The following is an 18623-nucleotide window of genomic DNA, read 5'->3' as shown; positions in this document are numbered from 1 at the left end:
GAAGAGCAGAGTAAAGGAAAGACAAGATACAAGAAAGGATATAAGGTAGGACACAAGGAAGGATGGAAGAAAGGAAGGACAACAGGGAAGTAGGACACAAGACAAGAAAAAGGGAACAAGGAAAAACAACATTTAGACAATGGGACAAAAAAATCTAGTCAGAAAATGCAAATGTTTTTCTATACTCTTATTTTCATTTTTTATACCTAGCCAGACCTGCAGAATATTATAAAGTAACAAACTCCAGACTTTTCAGGACTGTAGGAACTCTGCAAGACATAACTGAAGGCAAACTGCAGCTGTAAACAAGAGCTGTGAAGATCAAGCAGATATTATTCTCTACAAAGGCACAACTATACATTGACCATCAAAATAACACAAGAAACCAGTGAAATATACAGTTTATTTACATTTTACATATATTTTAGGTCTCTTTCCAGGAAGGCACTTGATCAGACTCAGAAGGAAAGAAAAGCGGATTTCAATTTGGGTAAAAGGTACGTTTCAGAAAGATTAAAGATAAATGAGGTGCTTGGACGAACACAAACTAAAGCATAAGAACAAAACATGATGATAAAAACAAAGCAAAGAGAATCACCTTTTTTTATCCCAAAGATGATTTAAAAGAAACTGAGTATATTTAACCTAAAACTGATTAGCAAATATTATGAGATCTTTAATGATCTATTAAAACAAGGAACAAAAAAAAAAAAAAACAAGTACAGAGGTGCAGTTTTACAGATGAAGGAACGAGGGAAACTTCAACTATCTCCCAACAAAAGGCTTGAGATGAGCGACGTTGGTGCGACGAGATCATTCTGGGACAGAAGAATAAACCTCGGTGTTTTAAAGACAGACGATGAAATCTGATTGGGAGCAGATGATCAGTGAAATGACAACACAAAACCAGAAAAACCAAGGAACAGTCCATTAAAGGCAGTGAATAAATATCTTACATGGTTAGTGTGACGAGACAACTTTTCCCTTGTTTTAAAAAGTAAACTACTGCATAGCAGAGAGTGAAAAAGGGCTGTAAAAATATCCACTTTAACATCTGTTCCTTTAAAGTGTGTTTGGTCAGCGGGCCGTTCTGTATCACAGAGAAAATTCAGCGAGGAAGCTGTGAAATCTTCGAACACTTCCTCTATTTCTAAGTTTCTTTAGGTCAACAATCATCCTGTCCGCAGGAATGTAAAGAACCTGAGAGGGGCCTTTTTGTTTCTTACAGCTCAGCTAAACTGCACCCATCCTGATTTGGCAGCATCTTTGTTGGAGCTGTGGGGAGGAGAGATGAAAGCGATGATGAAACAGAGAGAATGAGACGTGATGGCACAGATATGAAGAAAAATAAACAGAAACATACTTGGAGCCAGCAGATGTAAAATCCCCCCACATGTCAGAGCTGGGCTGGGCGGCAGTGACGGGAGAACCCAAATCTAACACAGGAGCTGAAATGTGCAGAGGAATTTTGTTAGAATAACAGAATATTTTCAGAAAAATGTAAACTAAAAATGATGCATTTGAAGAACAGGACAGATACCGGTGTTAGGCTGTGCAACTGGAAGAGTCTGCAGTACTCCAGGTGGTGGCAGGACGCCTCCTGGTTTTCCTCCTGGAGGAGGAGGGAGCAGACCCCCACCGACAGGTCGCGGTTTGGCACCACCTGCGTCCTTCTTCTTGATGTTCTGAAGTGGTCAGGTCAGTTTCTACATGTTTATATCACCCTGTTTCTTTAATCTTGTGATTGTTCATTCTGCGTTTTTGTATGCTCACCCCGATGCTGATCTTGATGGTCTGTCCCTCTTTGAAGCTCAGGTCTAGTTTAGGCGCTGCACTCTGAGACGCCTCCAGTTTTGCGAGATCGCCTTCTTGTTTGACCCACCTTTGGAGTTAGAAACCATAATTGGTGCCACAGAAACTAATTCAGATGCTACAGAAGACAACCAAAAATATATATTTTTTTATGTCTTAAGTGATATCAAAATACATTTTGATATTTAATTCTTAATACTACAGCAAGATTAGCAGGTTTACTTGATATATTTTGAATACATTAAAGTTAAACCCAAAATTATTCATTATCATGTTTTAAATGATCTTCATTCAACCACAAAGTTTGCTTCTGATAGGAAATGAGACCAAGTCTGAGGTTGGAAGGCCTCACTTCCATCACCCTAATCTTTAGCACCCTCCTTGAATTATCTTCCAGAATTAAATCAGAACTCTGGCTGACCAAATTAAAAATGTTTATATCACTTTCAGCAAAAAGCAAACAAAAAAATAAAACATGTTGAAAAAATAAAAAAGTTACTCGAAACCTAAAGCTAGCAGGGGTATGAATAATTGTGGGCTTAACTGTAAGTAATCTCCTCCTACTTAAAATGGTCTTGTAAAGCCACGTTGAAGTCAAACGAGTCTCCACGATCAGCAAAACCCAGACCGATGAAAGCATGACGTCCTTAAAAAAAGAAAAAAGGACAGAAACTCTATAAGGCAACTTCATGGCTTCTGCTTCACATGTTAAAAATAAAATTTTAAAAAAGATCTTTATTTAAAATACAGGAACACAAAAAAGAAAGTAAATTTTATTTTAAAAAGCCACTAAATGAACTAAAACTTCAGTTAATTTTATATTAGATTGACTTCATGCTATATTTTGTTCGTAAATCAGGGTTTAGGATTAAATGTTCTTACCCGTTCCGTCCTCTATCCGTATGACAAAATACCTGCTGGAGTCTGTGACGGCTTCCACTGCGATACTTGGATACTGTTCAACTGGAGCTTGTGCATACAGCTCTCCTGCAGAGAACAGATTTCACACCAAACAGCCAAATAAATGTAGTAATGTATGAACACGAGTTGGGATCAAGCTGATTAGATCTCCGGAGATTAAAATAGAAAAGTAAAGGAGCGTTAGTGAAGTAAAGGCAACTTCGGACCATTATTTTTAGTCACCTAATTACAGCGCTTCACACAACCTTTTACTGCAATTACAGCAGAGTGTGTTTCTGTGGTTTGTCTCAGATGTATGTCAGACTGGATGGAGAATGTCTTCAACATCGATTTAAAACTTGCCATAGAATCTCAGGTGGATTTAGGTCAGGACTTTGACTAGGTGATTCTCATGAAGTCTGACCAGTTTGCCTGTCTATGTTGAAGAAAAGCATCCAAACAGCATGATGCTGCCACCACTACCATGTTTCACAGTGGGAAATATGTGTTCGAAGTGATGGACAAGGTAAGCTTTACTCCACGCAGCTTTTTGCAAGTAGTCAAAAAGTTTGATTTTGGTCTCATCTGACTAGAGCACCTTCAGCAATAGGTTTGTGCAACCCTTGCATGCCTTGTGGCAACCTGTAAATGGGACATCTTTGGCTTCCTTTCAACAATAGCTTTCTTTATTGCCATTCTTCCACAAAAGGCAGATTTGTGGATTGCCTGTCAACAGGTTCTCCCACCTGAGCTGTAGATGTCACCAGCTCCTCCAGAGTGGCCTTGGGCCATCTTGGGTATGTCTCTGATTAACATGGTTAATACCCTGCTTTAAACTTCTCCACAACTTTATCCCGGACCTCTCTGCTGTTTTCCTTGATCTTCAAGATGCTATTTGTTCAATAAAGTTTTCTAACAAGCCTCTAAGGTCTTCACAGGTCATATGGATTTATGCTCCGGTTAAACCACACACAGCTGGACTCTATCTACTAATAAGGTGATTTCTGAAGGCAGTTGGTGTGCTGGATTTTTTTTAAGGGTATCACAGTAAAAAAGATTGAATACATTCAGACGCCCTGTTTTCATATATATATTTCAAATATTAAAAACCATGCAACATTTTCCACCACATCCCAAATATGTGCCAATTTCTGTTGGTTTTGAAGATAAAATTCACAGACGTCTGTGGTTGTGGAGTGGAAAAACGTTTGCTCATTTCAGTGACAAGCTCCAAGTTAAGTCGCTGATTTCTACACGAGATAGTTCACAAAAATCTAACCTCTACACCTAGATAATCACATCGCATAAACTCTCCCCAACAACACGTATGAGAAGCTTTCTGCAATCTGCGAGTCAAGCATGTCTATAAAGTTGGACTTGTATGTGGCTTATTTTCATCTATTAAGACAATGTGTGTGTCTAATCTGCTGAGTTTCTCACACTAGCCAACTTTACTGTGCTGCTTTTAATTTAAAAAAATATAACTAACCATGTGATTCAGACTCCAGTCAAAATCACAGCAATGTTGTGACGGGAAATAAATGCAAAACTCCCCAGATGATTTAGAAGAAAAGACCCCTTAAACATGTTTTTGACCACATTGATCCTAGCTACAAACAAATTTAGCAGTAAATAGGTAGCTCTTTCCTGATAACGTGCTGTTGTTTCAAAAACTATGTACCTGTGTTTCTGTCCTCCAACTTGATAAAGGCATTCTTGCCTTTGGCGGTGATTTTCAGCCTTCCGCTCCATGCTGGTTCATCCAGCTTCCAGTCAGCAGCACTGAAGAGAAGAGAGAAACAGATCATCAGAAAAGAAAGTGGTTTGTGTAATCCTTATTTATCTGGAACACGTGATTTAGTGTATGTTTCAGCAGCTATAGTTGTACACATTAGAAGGAAGTGAAATTAAGATCAGTGAGTAGGCCTACAATAAGAAAAGAATGGCAGCATGTTTTACTGTTACAGGCCTATTTAGCAATAATATTCACATTAAAGTAACATCACAAACAGGTTTGAAAATCATAAATCTACTGGTTCATCTTAATGCACCTAACTGGGATTTCCACTCCATCAGGATGGGCTGGAAGATATTACAACACGACACCCGCGGGTCCTTTAAAATGATGATTAGGCCCTGAACTGAAACTGTGTAAAAGACATTAATTACAGTACCCTACAAATGTAGGTGAATTTAGGTCTGGACTTTGACAGGGCAATGAATATTAATGTAACTTCAATATAGCTCTGGCTGCATGTTTGTTCTGCTGCCAGATGACCTTTCAACCCCATCTCAAGTCTTTTGATGCCTCTGATCTTCTTCCAAAGACTAATCCGTTTTGGCTTCAACAAACCAAAACATTTCTCTATTGTTTTGAACAGCAAATTATGGTCCTCTTTACAACTTAGACAAATACAAAACTCCAAAGAGCTTTAAAGGGATTTAGGAGTGCATCAATAAATAAAAAAGTTAAGGGAATAATCATCTGTTTAACCCAAGTTTACAGAACAAAACATTAGTGCAGATCCGTGAACAGATCCTAACTTCTTGAAAAGAAACACCAAGAAAAGAAATCCACTTGTCATCTGATTCGAAAATAAACACCAAATTCCTGCTTCCATTGTTGGACGAACATTAAAGGCAAGAAAACAAAAAATTGTGTCTCACCGGAAAACTTTACTTTCTAATTAAACTATTTGTTGAGCGCAGGGAGGATAAAACACGTCAGGATGTCGGTGTCATATTTCCGTGAACTAGCGTTTCTAACTTTACAATCCATTTGCCAGCTGGTTTAGCAAAAATGTCCTGAAGTTTTAAATTCAAATGAGTCTGAACTAACAGTTAAAGCAGTCGTCGTGTATCATATTTAGCAGAAATCTGTTAATTAGAGAAAAATAACTTTTAAGTAGCGGTGACAGCTGAGTTGTCCGATAACGGAGTCATGAACAATAAATTAGCTTGATGACCAGCACTTTCTCCGAGTCCTCAGAGAGACACTTTCTTACCGATATCCACGATTGGAGGCCCGCGGCGGGATTCGGTAAACATGCACCTCTGGCTTCACGCACAGCATCGACTCATAACTGTTGTCCTCTGCCATTTTGTAAAGTTTCTGCAACCTAAAAGACAACTTCCGACTTTCAATGGACGGGCCTCCGCTCTACTGCTGCTTCGGCTGCTGCTCAGCTGGCGTTAAAGCCGCGGAGCTGGATCTGAACAGCGCCCCCTTCCGGTCGGGATGTTTCAGGACTGTGGCGACTGACTGGAAAACAGCATCAACATGAACTGTTCAATGACAGCAGCAACTGCCTACTCTTGAGAAGATGTTTTCAACTTTCCAATGTTTTCCATTGAAGTCTGACGGACTTCAAAAAGTCTGCAAATTTGCCCCTTAGACCCATGAATTCAATTATTGTAAATCTGTTTCTTTATCTTAATAGTTAGGCATTTTTGATTAATTAATGTTATAAATTATTATAACATTTCTCAGATATTTTCCAAATAACTTTATATATTACATCCCTATTCACTGATTGTGGTTCTGACCCACATACAGGCCACTTCTGCTGAAACATGACAGATTATAACCCCTGGTCCAATCAAAACAAGTTTCAACTACGTCAGGCTGATAGATAATATTTAATATTTAGAATCATAAAACCACGTCAATACAAACTTGTATGCTCCAGACCAGAAAAATGCCAAAATCTCCTGCTTTTATATCTGTATCCACAACTGCATTAAATTAGGAACATCTGGGTGCTGTTTTCTTTCTTTATTCCTTTGGAAGCAGGAGGGGTGTACAAAGTTTTTTTTTATGGCAATGTATTAGTGACAGCAACACAAAAGTTCCTCATCCCTTCCAACAGGCATGTTTGGAAGCCACTGCACAATGTAAACTGAGGTTGACATAATAATTAAAGACAAGCCTGACAGGAAATGCTGTAAAACTACTGTTAAGAGTCTCTTTTATGACAGGAGCATGAGAATTAACAAACGTCTTCACATAAGGAACATATTGTAAGACCTAAAGTCATTCAACCACCTCTGCAAATTAGGTTCATTGGCAAAATATACAAACTAGCAGTTATTTGTAATTAACAAATTAAACAAGAAGTTAAATAGCTCAATCTGATTAACTTGACCAACAACAATGATCAGGCCGTAGGTGAAATTAGCATCAAACCATCAGAAAGACCAGCTCCATCGAGCGGCACAGCATTGCCCTGGTGGACTGTGGAAGTCGGGCCTGGAACATAACCTGATTCCTCAAAAGTAAAGCATAGAAGACAAGCTGCATGTGAGTTTATGACATCGCTAGTTGCATCCTGCAGGATGTTGCTCTTTCAGGACTCCTTTCCCCAGAATGTGGCTCTTCTCCACTTTAACAGACCTCTAAGGCAAAAAAGCCTGGCCCAAACTGGTTCAGTCCCATCCAGCCTACCTAATCCTGGACTTGCTGAACTGAACTTTAGAGGCCACGGTTAAAATGCAAAGAACTCTGAATGGTATTGATATTTCTCCTTAAACTGGAAACAGAAAAGTCATGTCTTTAGTACAAGGGTTTTCACACTGTTATGCTTAACTCATTCTCAAAACAGGATCATAAAGTGTTCATCAGCTGGTCTCAAAGGACTGTTCTGTTAGGGTCAGAATGCATTAGCAGTTTAATTGGGTCCTTGGCCAGATACCCTTTCCAGAGCAGGAGACCTGTTCCCTCTAGAGGACACGAAGATCGAAGACTGCCTTGCCTAATATTAGATGTTTATTCAAAAAAACATCTCCTTATGAGACATGTTTGGGATCATTGTCTTGCTTAAGGCTTCCTCATAGATCACACGACATTTCTTCTTAAGATCTCCTGATACTTGACTAAAACCTTCTTGCTCTCCACACGCTGCAGGTTTTCAGTGCCAGTGGAAGTGAAGCACTCCTAGATCATCACTGAGCCACAGCCATGCTTCACTGTGGGCATGGCGTCCTTTTCAGCATATTCTTCATTCTTCCTTCAGTCAAACCAAAACATTTCAGATCTTGTGTGTTTGGGTCAGTAGTGGTAAACATCTAGGAGTTCAGGTATGCAGCTCTTTAGCATTTAGTGTGTGCCTTACTGTGGAAACTGAAACCTCAGTGTCTCCTGCCACCAATTGTTGAAACAGGTATTTTGCAGTCAGTAGGGTTTTTTTGACCACCCACCTCCTAAGGAATCTGTTGACATTGTTGATAGCCTCCTCTCTCTGACATCCAGGTGTCATATCCACTCTTTCGAGCTGAATCTGTTGAAACATTCAGGGTCTTTTTTATCTTTTTGTATCATTTTCATTGTTTGTTCAAGGTACAATCTCTTCTTGGAACTACACTATTTTCTTTACTTTACATTTTAATCTACAGTCCAGGTATTTGAGGTGTTCTATCTCCAGCACACCTAATGCAACTAACTAAGCATTTGCCAGGTTGCATCAGGTGTGCCTGAGACACCACCTGATTTAGAAATGTGTGCTCTTTTAAAAATTAAATTCTGGGGGTTGAATAAGTTTGAGACTGCAGTAGTCTTTGAAAACAGGACTCAGTGTTGAATTTGGATAAAATCCTTGTTATGCTGGTTTTACTTAACTGTTAATTAGAAGGTTGCTGGTAAGTCTTGTTTGCAGTGAGGCTTGAGTTATTTAAGGCGCAGCAGATTTAGTTCTTGGGGATATTTACTGTGACTGTGTTGTGGGATCTGTGTGTTAATGCTGCAAAAAGACGTTTGATGACCGGTTTCACATCCCTGTAGCCGTATATTAGGCTCATAACTGTAGTCAGAGACGCCCACGGATCTGACCTTTTGCAGATTTGTCACACTCTGACCAACGCAAAAGGCCTTCATCATCAAATTACATGGAGCTGAAGTAATCTTTTATCCCCCAGAAGATGATCCCAGCTAGCTAATGATGGTGGCAACACTCCTGTTAGTGTCTGATGATATCATTGGGGATGGCTTCTGTTTGCTCTAACGCTAAGTAAGTGAGACTGAGTGAATGAAGGGCCCACAGACTAAGAGACACAGAACAGAACCACTAAAGAAGAGACCCAGTCAAATGTATCAAGACTGATATTGATCCACTTGGTTAAAACTCAGTTGTTTTTTTCACTGTATTGTTTAAAGTTCCAGTCAGCTAGATATGCTTTTAATTACATTTTTTAATAGCAAGCACCTTCCAGAGAACCAGACCCTGCCTTTCCAGCAAGATTAGTTGGGTTTTGTTACCGATTCTGTTCTGAATTCCAAAGAAAGGAACCACTCCAGTTCAACGCATTTGCCAGATGAAAACAGCTGGCGCCTCTCCGAGGAGACAACCTTAAGGTCGGGTCGAGCAGATGTGCGGAGTTTCCTCCGTCCACTAAGCTGAGAAAATTGACAATCCGAATCACAGAACCTAGGATCCAGTTGGGTTTTGTGAGAAATGACACAGGACTCCACCAAACGTTCCCTTAGACTTAAGTCAGTTATTCAGAATAAAATTAAGCACAAAAACCTTGAGTTTACTTTTCAGAGAGAGAGAAAAACACTGATAGAAACATGTTGAAGTTAAATCATTAACCAGCTAAATATACTCTGAACATTTATTCTCACTTCCCTTCAGAAATTCTTTCAATGTTTATCATATTCTTGTCTCTTTATTAAACTAATCTGTGAAATACATTAGTGTCATTATGAATAGGTTATTGATTCTATAAGTGACACATTGCAATGTAATGATTCCTGTCGGAGAAATATTCCAAAATGAAATCCTCCGTCTAACTGATTTAAAAAGGAAAATTTGTGTTTTTAAAATGGAAACAAAACCCCATCAACATGACATGCAAACAATTTGATGAGCAATTATATCATTTATGTCAAACAGATTAGACAAGGAATCTGCAGTTAGATTACCTCTATGCTGGACCTGCTGTCTTCATTTACAGCCCAAATAACTCTAGTAATAGAGAAGAGAGGCTGCCTTGGAGATGTTCTTTATAATTATCACTCAGGTACAAGCTGAGGTTGCAACATCGCTCTGTAAAATTACTTAGAAACATCTATAAATGGTGACATTCAGTCAATAAGCAGTAAGCAAACCCATCAGGTGTTTCTTAACCTTAAGGTACAAAAATGTCCTGGTTTTGAATCATCTATATTATATAAATGATTTTGGCCCCCTTTAGTTTTTTATGCCCATTTCTTGTAAAAGTCTTTTTGTTCCCTTATCCATTCTTTCTGTATTTAATTTGAAAATTTGACTTTTTTTCATAGAAATATAGTGTGCAAATCATTTTCATTACATCTCTTGCAAAGAATTAACTATTATCTAATACATTTTGATCAAGTAGTATTAACAATAAAAAGCCATGTTATTAAAAGCTACAGCAGGAAGTATGGTAAACAAAGTGAGAGCTACATTTATCATCTCATGTCAAGAATGAATTATTTTAAATCCCCCAAAAATCAATTTAGAATAAATGTAAATGAAGCATTTTTTTCCCTAATTTATACTACTTAACTATTTTAAGCTGATATTAGACCTTTTTTTTTTTAGCCGCTAGGCTTAATGTGAACCCATACTCCCTAGAAAGAGACTAGGGCCAAGAAAAAGCCTTTTCTGTCCTTCCATAACAAATGTAAACATTAGTGAGCCATGTGTAGTTTACTTTAACTGGAACCATGTGCTTTGGTCAGATTAAGATTGAGCTTTTTGACATCAAACACTCCAAGTGGGTTTAGAGTGAAACAAAGCATGCATATGTGAAAAAACCAGGTCATGTTTTTCCACGCTTCTATACTGTTAAGAATGGTGGAAGTCCTGTGATGCTGCGGGCCTCATTCTCTGTTAAAGTGCATGGCACCATGAACTTAAGAGATCTTAATGAACATCTGGTGACTCTTTCAGTATTTGGTTTTAAATGAGGTAATTTTGCAGTATAACAATGATCCTAACTATAAGTTCCAACCAATCAATGGTTCACCAGACATAATTTAACCTTCTTCCATGTCCACCAGAGGTTCCAAATAACAGCATAGGACCGGACCCAGGTAAATAGAATTTGTATCAAAGATCCATCTTCATCTATACTCCAAAACTGTTATTTTGGCAAATATCGATTGTACAAATTATTGTGCCACCAACACACTTCACACAAAGGTGAGATTATTCAATTGCAATAAAATATACATTTATTTCAAGGCTTTTTACACATCTTTACCTGAGGTGTTGATGCCCAAGTGGCACCGGGTGCGCCGAAATTGTCCTTTGTTCATTTTAACTTTAAATGTAACGTTAAATGGAAAGCCAACATGGTGACTGTATTGGTTGTAACATGTCTGGATAAAACTGATCCTTTCATGTTACAATTTGAAGCCAATCTACTCTCTGAAAAAAAAAAAAAAGGCTGCATCGTTCTGCAAATGCAGAGTCAACACGCTAGACTTTGTCTACATTTACAGAGTTACAGAGCAAAACACAAAAACATCCCAGGCAGTATGTTTAAATGTTTATTAAAGGGCATTGAATTTCATTTGGATTCTTCAAGTTTTAAAACAATGACATCAAATGGGATCAGACTAGACATCTGGCTGTGAATGTCTGTAATAAAGCATCATGGGTTGATCATGTTAATGCAAGACAGGTGTCTGCACATCGGTCTGAAATCATTACAAATCCTTTATGTCTCCAAGCCAGACAGTATAACAACATACACCTTTGTTGCAGAGTATGACCCGATCCAAATCCCAGAGAAGAGTTTATCTTGGAAGCTTAAGGTGATCGGTCCAAATCTGTGTTGCTTGTAACAGAGTAAACTAACTCATAAAGCTAAAGTACTGACAACTGATGTTTAAATGCAGCACTTTCAGCTGCTGCACAGTAGATCGTATACTGCAATCAAGACTCAGGAAGAAGGTTCACATTGATCTGTCAAAAACTGCTTGGATGAACGGTCTTCAAAGCAGTCATACAGCGGTTCAGCACGAAAAATGTGAAACACAACTGAGCGCAGCTGTGAATTTCCCAAAAAAAAAAAAAAAACTCCTGCAGCAGATATTACAAGCACTAAAACAGCTTCGAATGTGAGCCAAAATACCCACTAGTGTTTGTTGGCAGGCGGGTTTAATTTAAGGCATAAAGTCCTAAAAGGTTCAAAGGCTCCAGGTCCATTTCGTTACCTTCTACTTAAAACATTGCATCAGTTATTTTTGTTTGTAATCAAATGTTTTCATGAATTATGGATAGACAAAAATGCTAAAATCATACATTACATTTTTTTATACAATTCTAAAAATGTTCTGAACATTTTGGATTGAACACCGTTTGCATTAAATCAATTCGAGATTAGGGTATTTTATTTTACTGGAGTCATGTAAGCATATATTCTTATAGTACTCCTTGAGTACAGAGTAGAAATGTACTGCAGTCAGTCGTCACAGCGGGAACAAAGCGTTTTTCTGATGCATGCTGGGTATGAGGAGTCCCCGAAGCCAAGATTGTAAAGGGGCAAAAGGACCCGTACCTGGTTCAAACCTAATTATTGTGATACCGGCTGTCAGTACTTGTAACCTCTCAGTTTTTAATCATATTATTGACTTTGCAGTTTGTGAATCCTTATTTTTAGTCTGTGGAAAACGAGCGGACAATACGATAAAACCCTGTTGCGTTAAAAAACACGCCAGGAAGACATTCGTCAACACCAGGAAGATAAATTTGGCTTTGGTCCACAGAGTGCTGATTAAAAAGGTAAGTTCTATGATATTCCCTTGACAAACTGAAGCATGACATCCTTCTGGGTATGATGCTGCCATTTATGGATCATTTCCACAATCAGACAGTGTGCTTCAGCTCCAACACTACTTCTGCTGATGCAGCAAACACAAGGACAAAAGAAATTCAGATTCCTAATTCACAATTTCTGCAAACCTGATCAAATTAAAAACATTACAAACTTGTTTCTATTGCAACCTATTTTCTAAACAGTCTACAAATCTCCTGATTTGAGAATATGTCACAGAAAGAAAAAACAGAGAACCAATGTTAACAGTTTAAAACAAAATACACACACAAAAAAACCCGGGAAGTAATTTCATTGTTATTGCTTGTAGAAACAGATTAAATGACTCAGTCATTCAGATCACCAAAGGTTGCGTCCCAGCTTTCCTATTGTAGCGACCCATGGACTGTGCAACGTTCTGCTCTGAGCCACCATCTGCAGCACTAAGACACATTATTCGGCACTGTGCACTTCACTGAATAGGTTCAATCAGCACAACGTTCTACCAACTTGCCCTTATTCAGCTGAACAGTCCGTTCTTGGCACTGTACTATATATTTCCTGTCAACACGCTAAAAAAGGCTCATCTACTCGTACACCTTGCAGGTCACCCTGCCACCATCCCCCCAGATAAACACGTTCTCCTTATTCTCCCTGAAGTGACAAACACTTCACAGATTCAAAACCGAAGAGCACATCAGAGTATCACAGTGTGTCAGGGTGTGTGAACAAAGCCTGTTCCCAGTGGGGAACCGAAGGACTTTTCAGTCCTTGACCTCTGCCAGCCACCTTGTAAGGTTCAACAGAGGGAAAAGACAAGGCAAAAGGCAAAGATCAAATCAGGGCGTACAGAGCAGAGAGATGGTAGACAAGTACATTTAACTCCTTATTTTTAGTCAAATTTGATGTCATCTCACCACTCTGCTCTTTACAAATCACACGAAACCCCTCTTTAATTTCTCCCCTGCTCTGCCTCGGTCCAAGAAGCAGCAGTTTCTTTGCAGCAGACATCTTCAGTTTATCTGCAGAGTCGGAAGCCAACGGTGCCATCAGGACCGGTGGGCTGACGGATCACCTGATTGTTTGGACGAAGTGGTTCTAATGGTTGCTGCACATTCAAACGAGAAGCCCTGTTGACACGACAAGACAAATACTTAGTCCTTTCTAAATGTATTTATCTCTAGTAGTGCATCTCAATAAATTAGAAAAAAATCATGCATTTATTTCAGTGATTCAATTCAAAAGGTGAAACTTATTGATTCATTTCACAAAGTTTACACACACACAGGGGTTGGACAATGAAACTGAAACTCCTGTCATTTTAGTGTGGGAGGTTTCATGGCTAAATTGGACCAGCCTGGTAGCCAGTCTTCATTGATTGCACATTGCACCAGAGTGTGAAGGTTCAATTAGCAGGGTAAGAGCACAGTTTTGCTCCAAATATTGAAATGCACACAACATTATGGGTGACATACCAGAGTTCAAAAGAGGACAAATTGTTGGTGCACGTCTTGCTGACGCATCTGTGACCAAGACAGCAAGTCTTTGTGATGTATCAAGAGCCACGGTATCCAGGGTAATGTCAGCATACCACCAAGAAGGACGAACCACATCCAACAGGATTAACTGTGGACGCAAGAGGAAGCTGTCTGAAAGGGATGTTCGGGCGCTAACCCGGATTGTATCCAAAAAACATAAAACCACGGCTGCCCAAATCACGGCAGAATTAAATGTGCACCTCAACTCTCCTGTTTCCACCAGAACTGTCCGTCAGGAGCTCCACAGGGTCAATATACACGGCAGGGCTGCTATAGCCAAACCTTTGGTCACTCATGCCAATGCCAAACGTTGGTTTCAATGGTGCAAGGAGCGCAAATCTTGGGCTGTGGACAATGTGAAACATGTATTGTTCTCTGATGAGTCCACCTTTACTGTTTTCCCCACATCCGGGAGAGTTACGGTGGAGAAGCCCCAAAGAAGCGTACCACCCAGACTGTTGCATGCCCAGAGTGAAGCATGGGGGTGGATCAATGATGGTTTGGGCTGCCATATCATGGCATTCCCTTGGCCCAATACTTGTGCTAGATGGACGCGTCACTGCCAAGGACTACCGAACCATTCTTGAGGACCATGTGCATCCAATGGTTCAAACATTGTATCCTGAAGGCTATTCCTGAATTCTTGTCTCTGTTTCTTCCTTTGGCCACTTTTTGATAGATACTGACCACTATTGAAGTGGAACACAACTCAAGAGTTGTCAGACTTTCATTAGCTTTAAGACTTAATCATGCAAATTAACAGAAGTTTAAAATATATCACTCTGTATGTCATAAAATATATAGATAGGCTTCATTAAATTAACTTTTTAGTAATAATAAACTCAATTGAGGTGGACAAGTATATTTACTACTACTGATAAGATGTATTACCGGTCCTGGCTTGGATTATCCTGAGGTGTTTCCTCTGAAGAAGCACTACCCAAAATCCTCCTTCGGGCCTCTGCATACTCTGCTTCCCGTTGGGCCAAAGATTTCATCTGCTGCGAGGGACGAGATGAGGACGCAGAGTTCCCCGCGGTACCGTTATTGGAAGGACGCTTTAAAATTCGAATTTGAGGTGGAGGAGCCGCAGGCAAAGAGTCATCTTGAACTACAATTGCTGTTCGCACCGGGGAGCTAGCAGACTTTAAACTGGTCTTCCTGCAAAAGTAAAGCAGTTTGAGTGTTTGTTTGTTTTTTTTAAAGAAAAATCGAGTACTTTGTGGGCCGGTCACTTACTTTGCTTCCTGATTTATCTTTAGTTTTGCCTCAAGTCTTCTCTCGATTTCCTAATGAGAAACAAACAGATCAGTTAGGTAACCTGCTAATTATTATTTAAATACCTATATGATCTAAGAAACATGACAACTTCAGCCATGCTGTTAATATTCTTCAAACATGGACAGCATCAAAACACATGCCCTACAGCGGCTGAGGTATGCTGACATTTAAAAACATAATATGATGACATTTAGATTTTTATTTTTATTTTTTTTGAGTTTTGCAAACAGTAAAGAACCTATGAATACTGTTGAGGAAATTCTTTGTCAGCACAAACGCCTCTATAAAAGCAAAAACTATAACAAACACTGACTTTAGCAAAAGAATATTCAGGTCATTGCAAATAAAGTGCATTTAGTCTTCGTTTTCTTAAAATCCGTAAACATTAAAACATGAATGATTTATCACTTTGATTCCCAGAGAACAACACACAACAGTGGTACGAATAACTATTTAGAAACATGCAAGTATATAGCTAACTAGTTTGTTAAAACTACACTAAAAAGTTTGTTAAAAATTAAATCAGGTTTGTTGAATTCTGCTGGTTAAACATTGTGTGTAACCTTGCAGGAAGAATGATTTTGAAAAGATTTTAAGTTCTTCCACAAAACAAAGAAGGCACTATTTTATGAAAATCGTATAAACAAATTTGTGCACAACTGAGCACTAATTAAACGTTGAGCATACATTAATTTGCAAGTAAAAACTGACAAACAAGGAAGTACATTTTAATAAAAAGACAAGAATCAGAACAAGGAGGCAGGAGGTTATTCAGACGGCAGATTGTTAGTATAATCACACAGAAGCTTTTCAAACTTTAGTTAACGCATTTTATTTTGCTCATAAAAACATTAAAACCAGTGGTAAATTTAAGAAATAATTATTTATGTATTTTAAAAAACCATTATTATTATTTCCAAAGTCTGATTTTTATAATCTTCCATTTGACAACCAACTTCTGTGCTGCTTACAGGTTAAGGAGAAAATCATATTACTCCGGGAGTACCTGCATTGGGAAGCTATCTAGGAGGTGCTTACTGGATTACAATTAAAAGAATCTACTGTTTCAATATCAGATTCACAAATAGTGCAGGCTATGGTAAATGCTTTCTTTCAATGAAGTCTTTCAAATTGTATTTAGTTCTTAAACAAACGCCCTTTTACTTGGGGAGTGGAAATGAGAGATATTCAGCTTATCAGATAATTAAAGTTATAATAAAGCTGATGTTTTTTATGAGGTGGAGGTCAAATCAGAGTTTTTTCTATCTACAAAATCACAGCCATAAATAATTAAATGTTGTTGTTTTGAAACAATTCATGAGTATGTCAAACATTACATCCTAAAAAATTTGAATATTGCATAAAAGCCATAATCATCAAAATTACAAGAAAAAAAACTTGAAATGTTTTAGTCTGTCAGTCAGTCATTTTCTACCGCTTATTCCATAGTGGGTCACGGGGGAGCTGATGCCCATCTCCAGCAGTCTATGGGCGAGAGGTAGGGTACACCCTGGACAAGTCGCCAGTCCATCGCAGGGCAACACACAAACAACCATGCACACACACACTCATTCATACACCTAAGGGCAATTTAGAGCTACCAATTAACCTAACAGGCATGTCTTTGGACTGTGGGAGGAAGCCGGAGTACCTGGTGAGAACCCACGCATGCACGGGGAGAACATGCAAACTCCATGCAGAAAGACCCCTGGTTGGGAATTGAACCCAGGACCTTCTTGCTGCAAGGCAACAGTGCTACCAACTACGCCACCGTGCAGCCCTCTATGTGAAATGAATCTATATAATAAATGAGTTTCACTTTTTGAGATCACTGGCAAAATATATTTCATATTATTTTAATTTTTTGGGATCTTCCCGTAACTTTCAATAACAGGATCATTGCCTCAGTCATTGTACTTAATTATGCTTTGGTAAAAGCTAGCTTACACCTAAACAGAAGTATGATTAAATTTAACCATAACCACTCAAAAATGTATGTTTGAATTAAGACATCTCCATCCAATCTTCATAAAATATATTTTTATTTCCAGCTGGGTTCCAACAGATATGAATTTTGAAGTCATAATTTAATAAATTTACACACTCAATTTCCCAGAGTTCTCAGGCCTTTTTATAGTTCTTTGAGTATAAACACAGATGATCATAATGAACGTAGGTAGATTTTTACATTGGTCAGGCTTTAACTATGATACCTGGAAAACCAATATGGATGGATGATATTTAATTTTTCCACAATAATCCAGACCAGGAAAATACCTTAACTATATTCCATACTGTCCAGCCTGCGTGGGACTGTTTGTACAAATTGGAACAGTGTGGGAAGAGAAATTTCCAGAACTGAAGAACCTGTTTGTGAAAATTAAATAATGAATGGAGAATAACGACTGACGACACTGTTACAGGTAAGAGTTCCTGTGGTTTCCGCAATGGGCGGACCTAACATAATTTAGTTAAAAAAGTTGTTAATATAATTTAAACTTTTTTCCATTTGCCCAGTGCCATAATGTTGACAAAACATGATTAACTTAAAGACATAAAAAGTGACGTGACAACAAGTTTAGTTAGGATAACACCTGACGGTTTCGGCCTGCAAAATGTAATTTTTGACCTAGGTAACATGGATACGGAAATGAGGCCACATAAACTTGCTTATTTATCAAAAAACTGAATGCCTGCAGCGAGTCGGTGGTTTCTACCAGGCAAATACTTTACTGTAAAACTGAAAACGGCGTTCTACTGTGAAAATTGTTGAACTCACCCCACTATCCGCAGCTTCTTCCCAGCTTTCGGCTACCTCCTCATCCTCCATGTTTAACAGGACTCTGGCAGGATGCCTCTTCGCTCCTCCGGCAAACTATATCCAGTCCCAGCTGAGGGCATGGGACGGTGGGGCCAGGACAGGCAGACCTACAGGGGGACTCGGGTTTCACTTGGTTTTCGGCTCTGCTGTAAGCTGAAGAAACCAATCCGTAAACCTTTATTTTGCCCGCGTGTTAGCCTGTTAGCCCGACGAACAACTGAAATGACAATCTCAACCCGACTTCCGGTTACTTTTAATTCTGCGCCAGGACCCCTTTCAGACGAAGCCGAGCCACTTTAACAGCAAAGAAAAACGCGTGAAAATTTCAGCAAACAGCTGACAGATTTAGTCGGCGAGGACCCACCGATAAGCTAACGTAACCGTATAAGACGGAGAAACGGAAATGACGTTGTAACGTCAGTTAGCTACATAAATGACACTGACCTAACGAAGATGGCGTCATATTTCAACAACACTGTCACACCCAAAAA

General features: G+C 38.9%; 2 protein-coding genes across 2 annotated transcripts; both read right to left on the bottom strand.

Annotated features, from left to right (window-relative positions):
• Nucleotides 1-389: 389 nt before the first annotated feature.
• necap2 (NECAP endocytosis associated 2) lies at nucleotides 390-5897 on the bottom strand. Its single transcript, XM_047346559.1, has 8 exons — nucleotides 5718-5897; nucleotides 4394-4494; nucleotides 2695-2799; nucleotides 2377-2458; nucleotides 1774-1882; nucleotides 1541-1685; nucleotides 1364-1448; nucleotides 390-1275 (listed from the first exon to the last, which is right to left on the bottom strand). The coding sequence occupies exons 1-8, from the start codon at nucleotides 5810-5812 to the stop codon at nucleotides 1230-1232; spliced, it is 768 nt and encodes a 255-aa protein (XP_047202515.1). The 5' UTR covers nucleotides 5813-5897; the 3' UTR covers nucleotides 390-1229.
• Nucleotides 5898-11211: 5314 nt separating this feature from the next.
• LOC124857549 (SUZ domain-containing protein 1-like) lies at nucleotides 11212-18549 on the bottom strand. The gene is made up of 4 exons (XM_047348851.1): nucleotides 18091-18549; nucleotides 15270-15319; nucleotides 14922-15191; nucleotides 11212-13622 (listed from the first exon to the last, which is right to left on the bottom strand). The coding sequence occupies exons 1-4, from the start codon at nucleotides 18139-18141 to the stop codon at nucleotides 13511-13513; spliced, it is 483 nt and encodes a 160-aa protein (XP_047204807.1). The 5' UTR covers nucleotides 18142-18549; the 3' UTR covers nucleotides 11212-13510.
• Between the last annotated feature and the right edge of the window lie 74 nt (nucleotides 18550-18623).

The sequence above is a fragment of the Girardinichthys multiradiatus genome, chromosome 20 (assembly GCF_021462225.1).
Source record: "Girardinichthys multiradiatus isolate DD_20200921_A chromosome 20, DD_fGirMul_XY1, whole genome shotgun sequence".
NCBI classification, from domain to species: Eukaryota; Metazoa; Chordata; class Actinopteri; order Cyprinodontiformes; family Goodeidae; genus Girardinichthys; species Girardinichthys multiradiatus.
The sequence above is the reverse complement of the archived record's forward strand: the minus strand, read 5'-3'. Positions and strand labels throughout refer to the sequence as shown.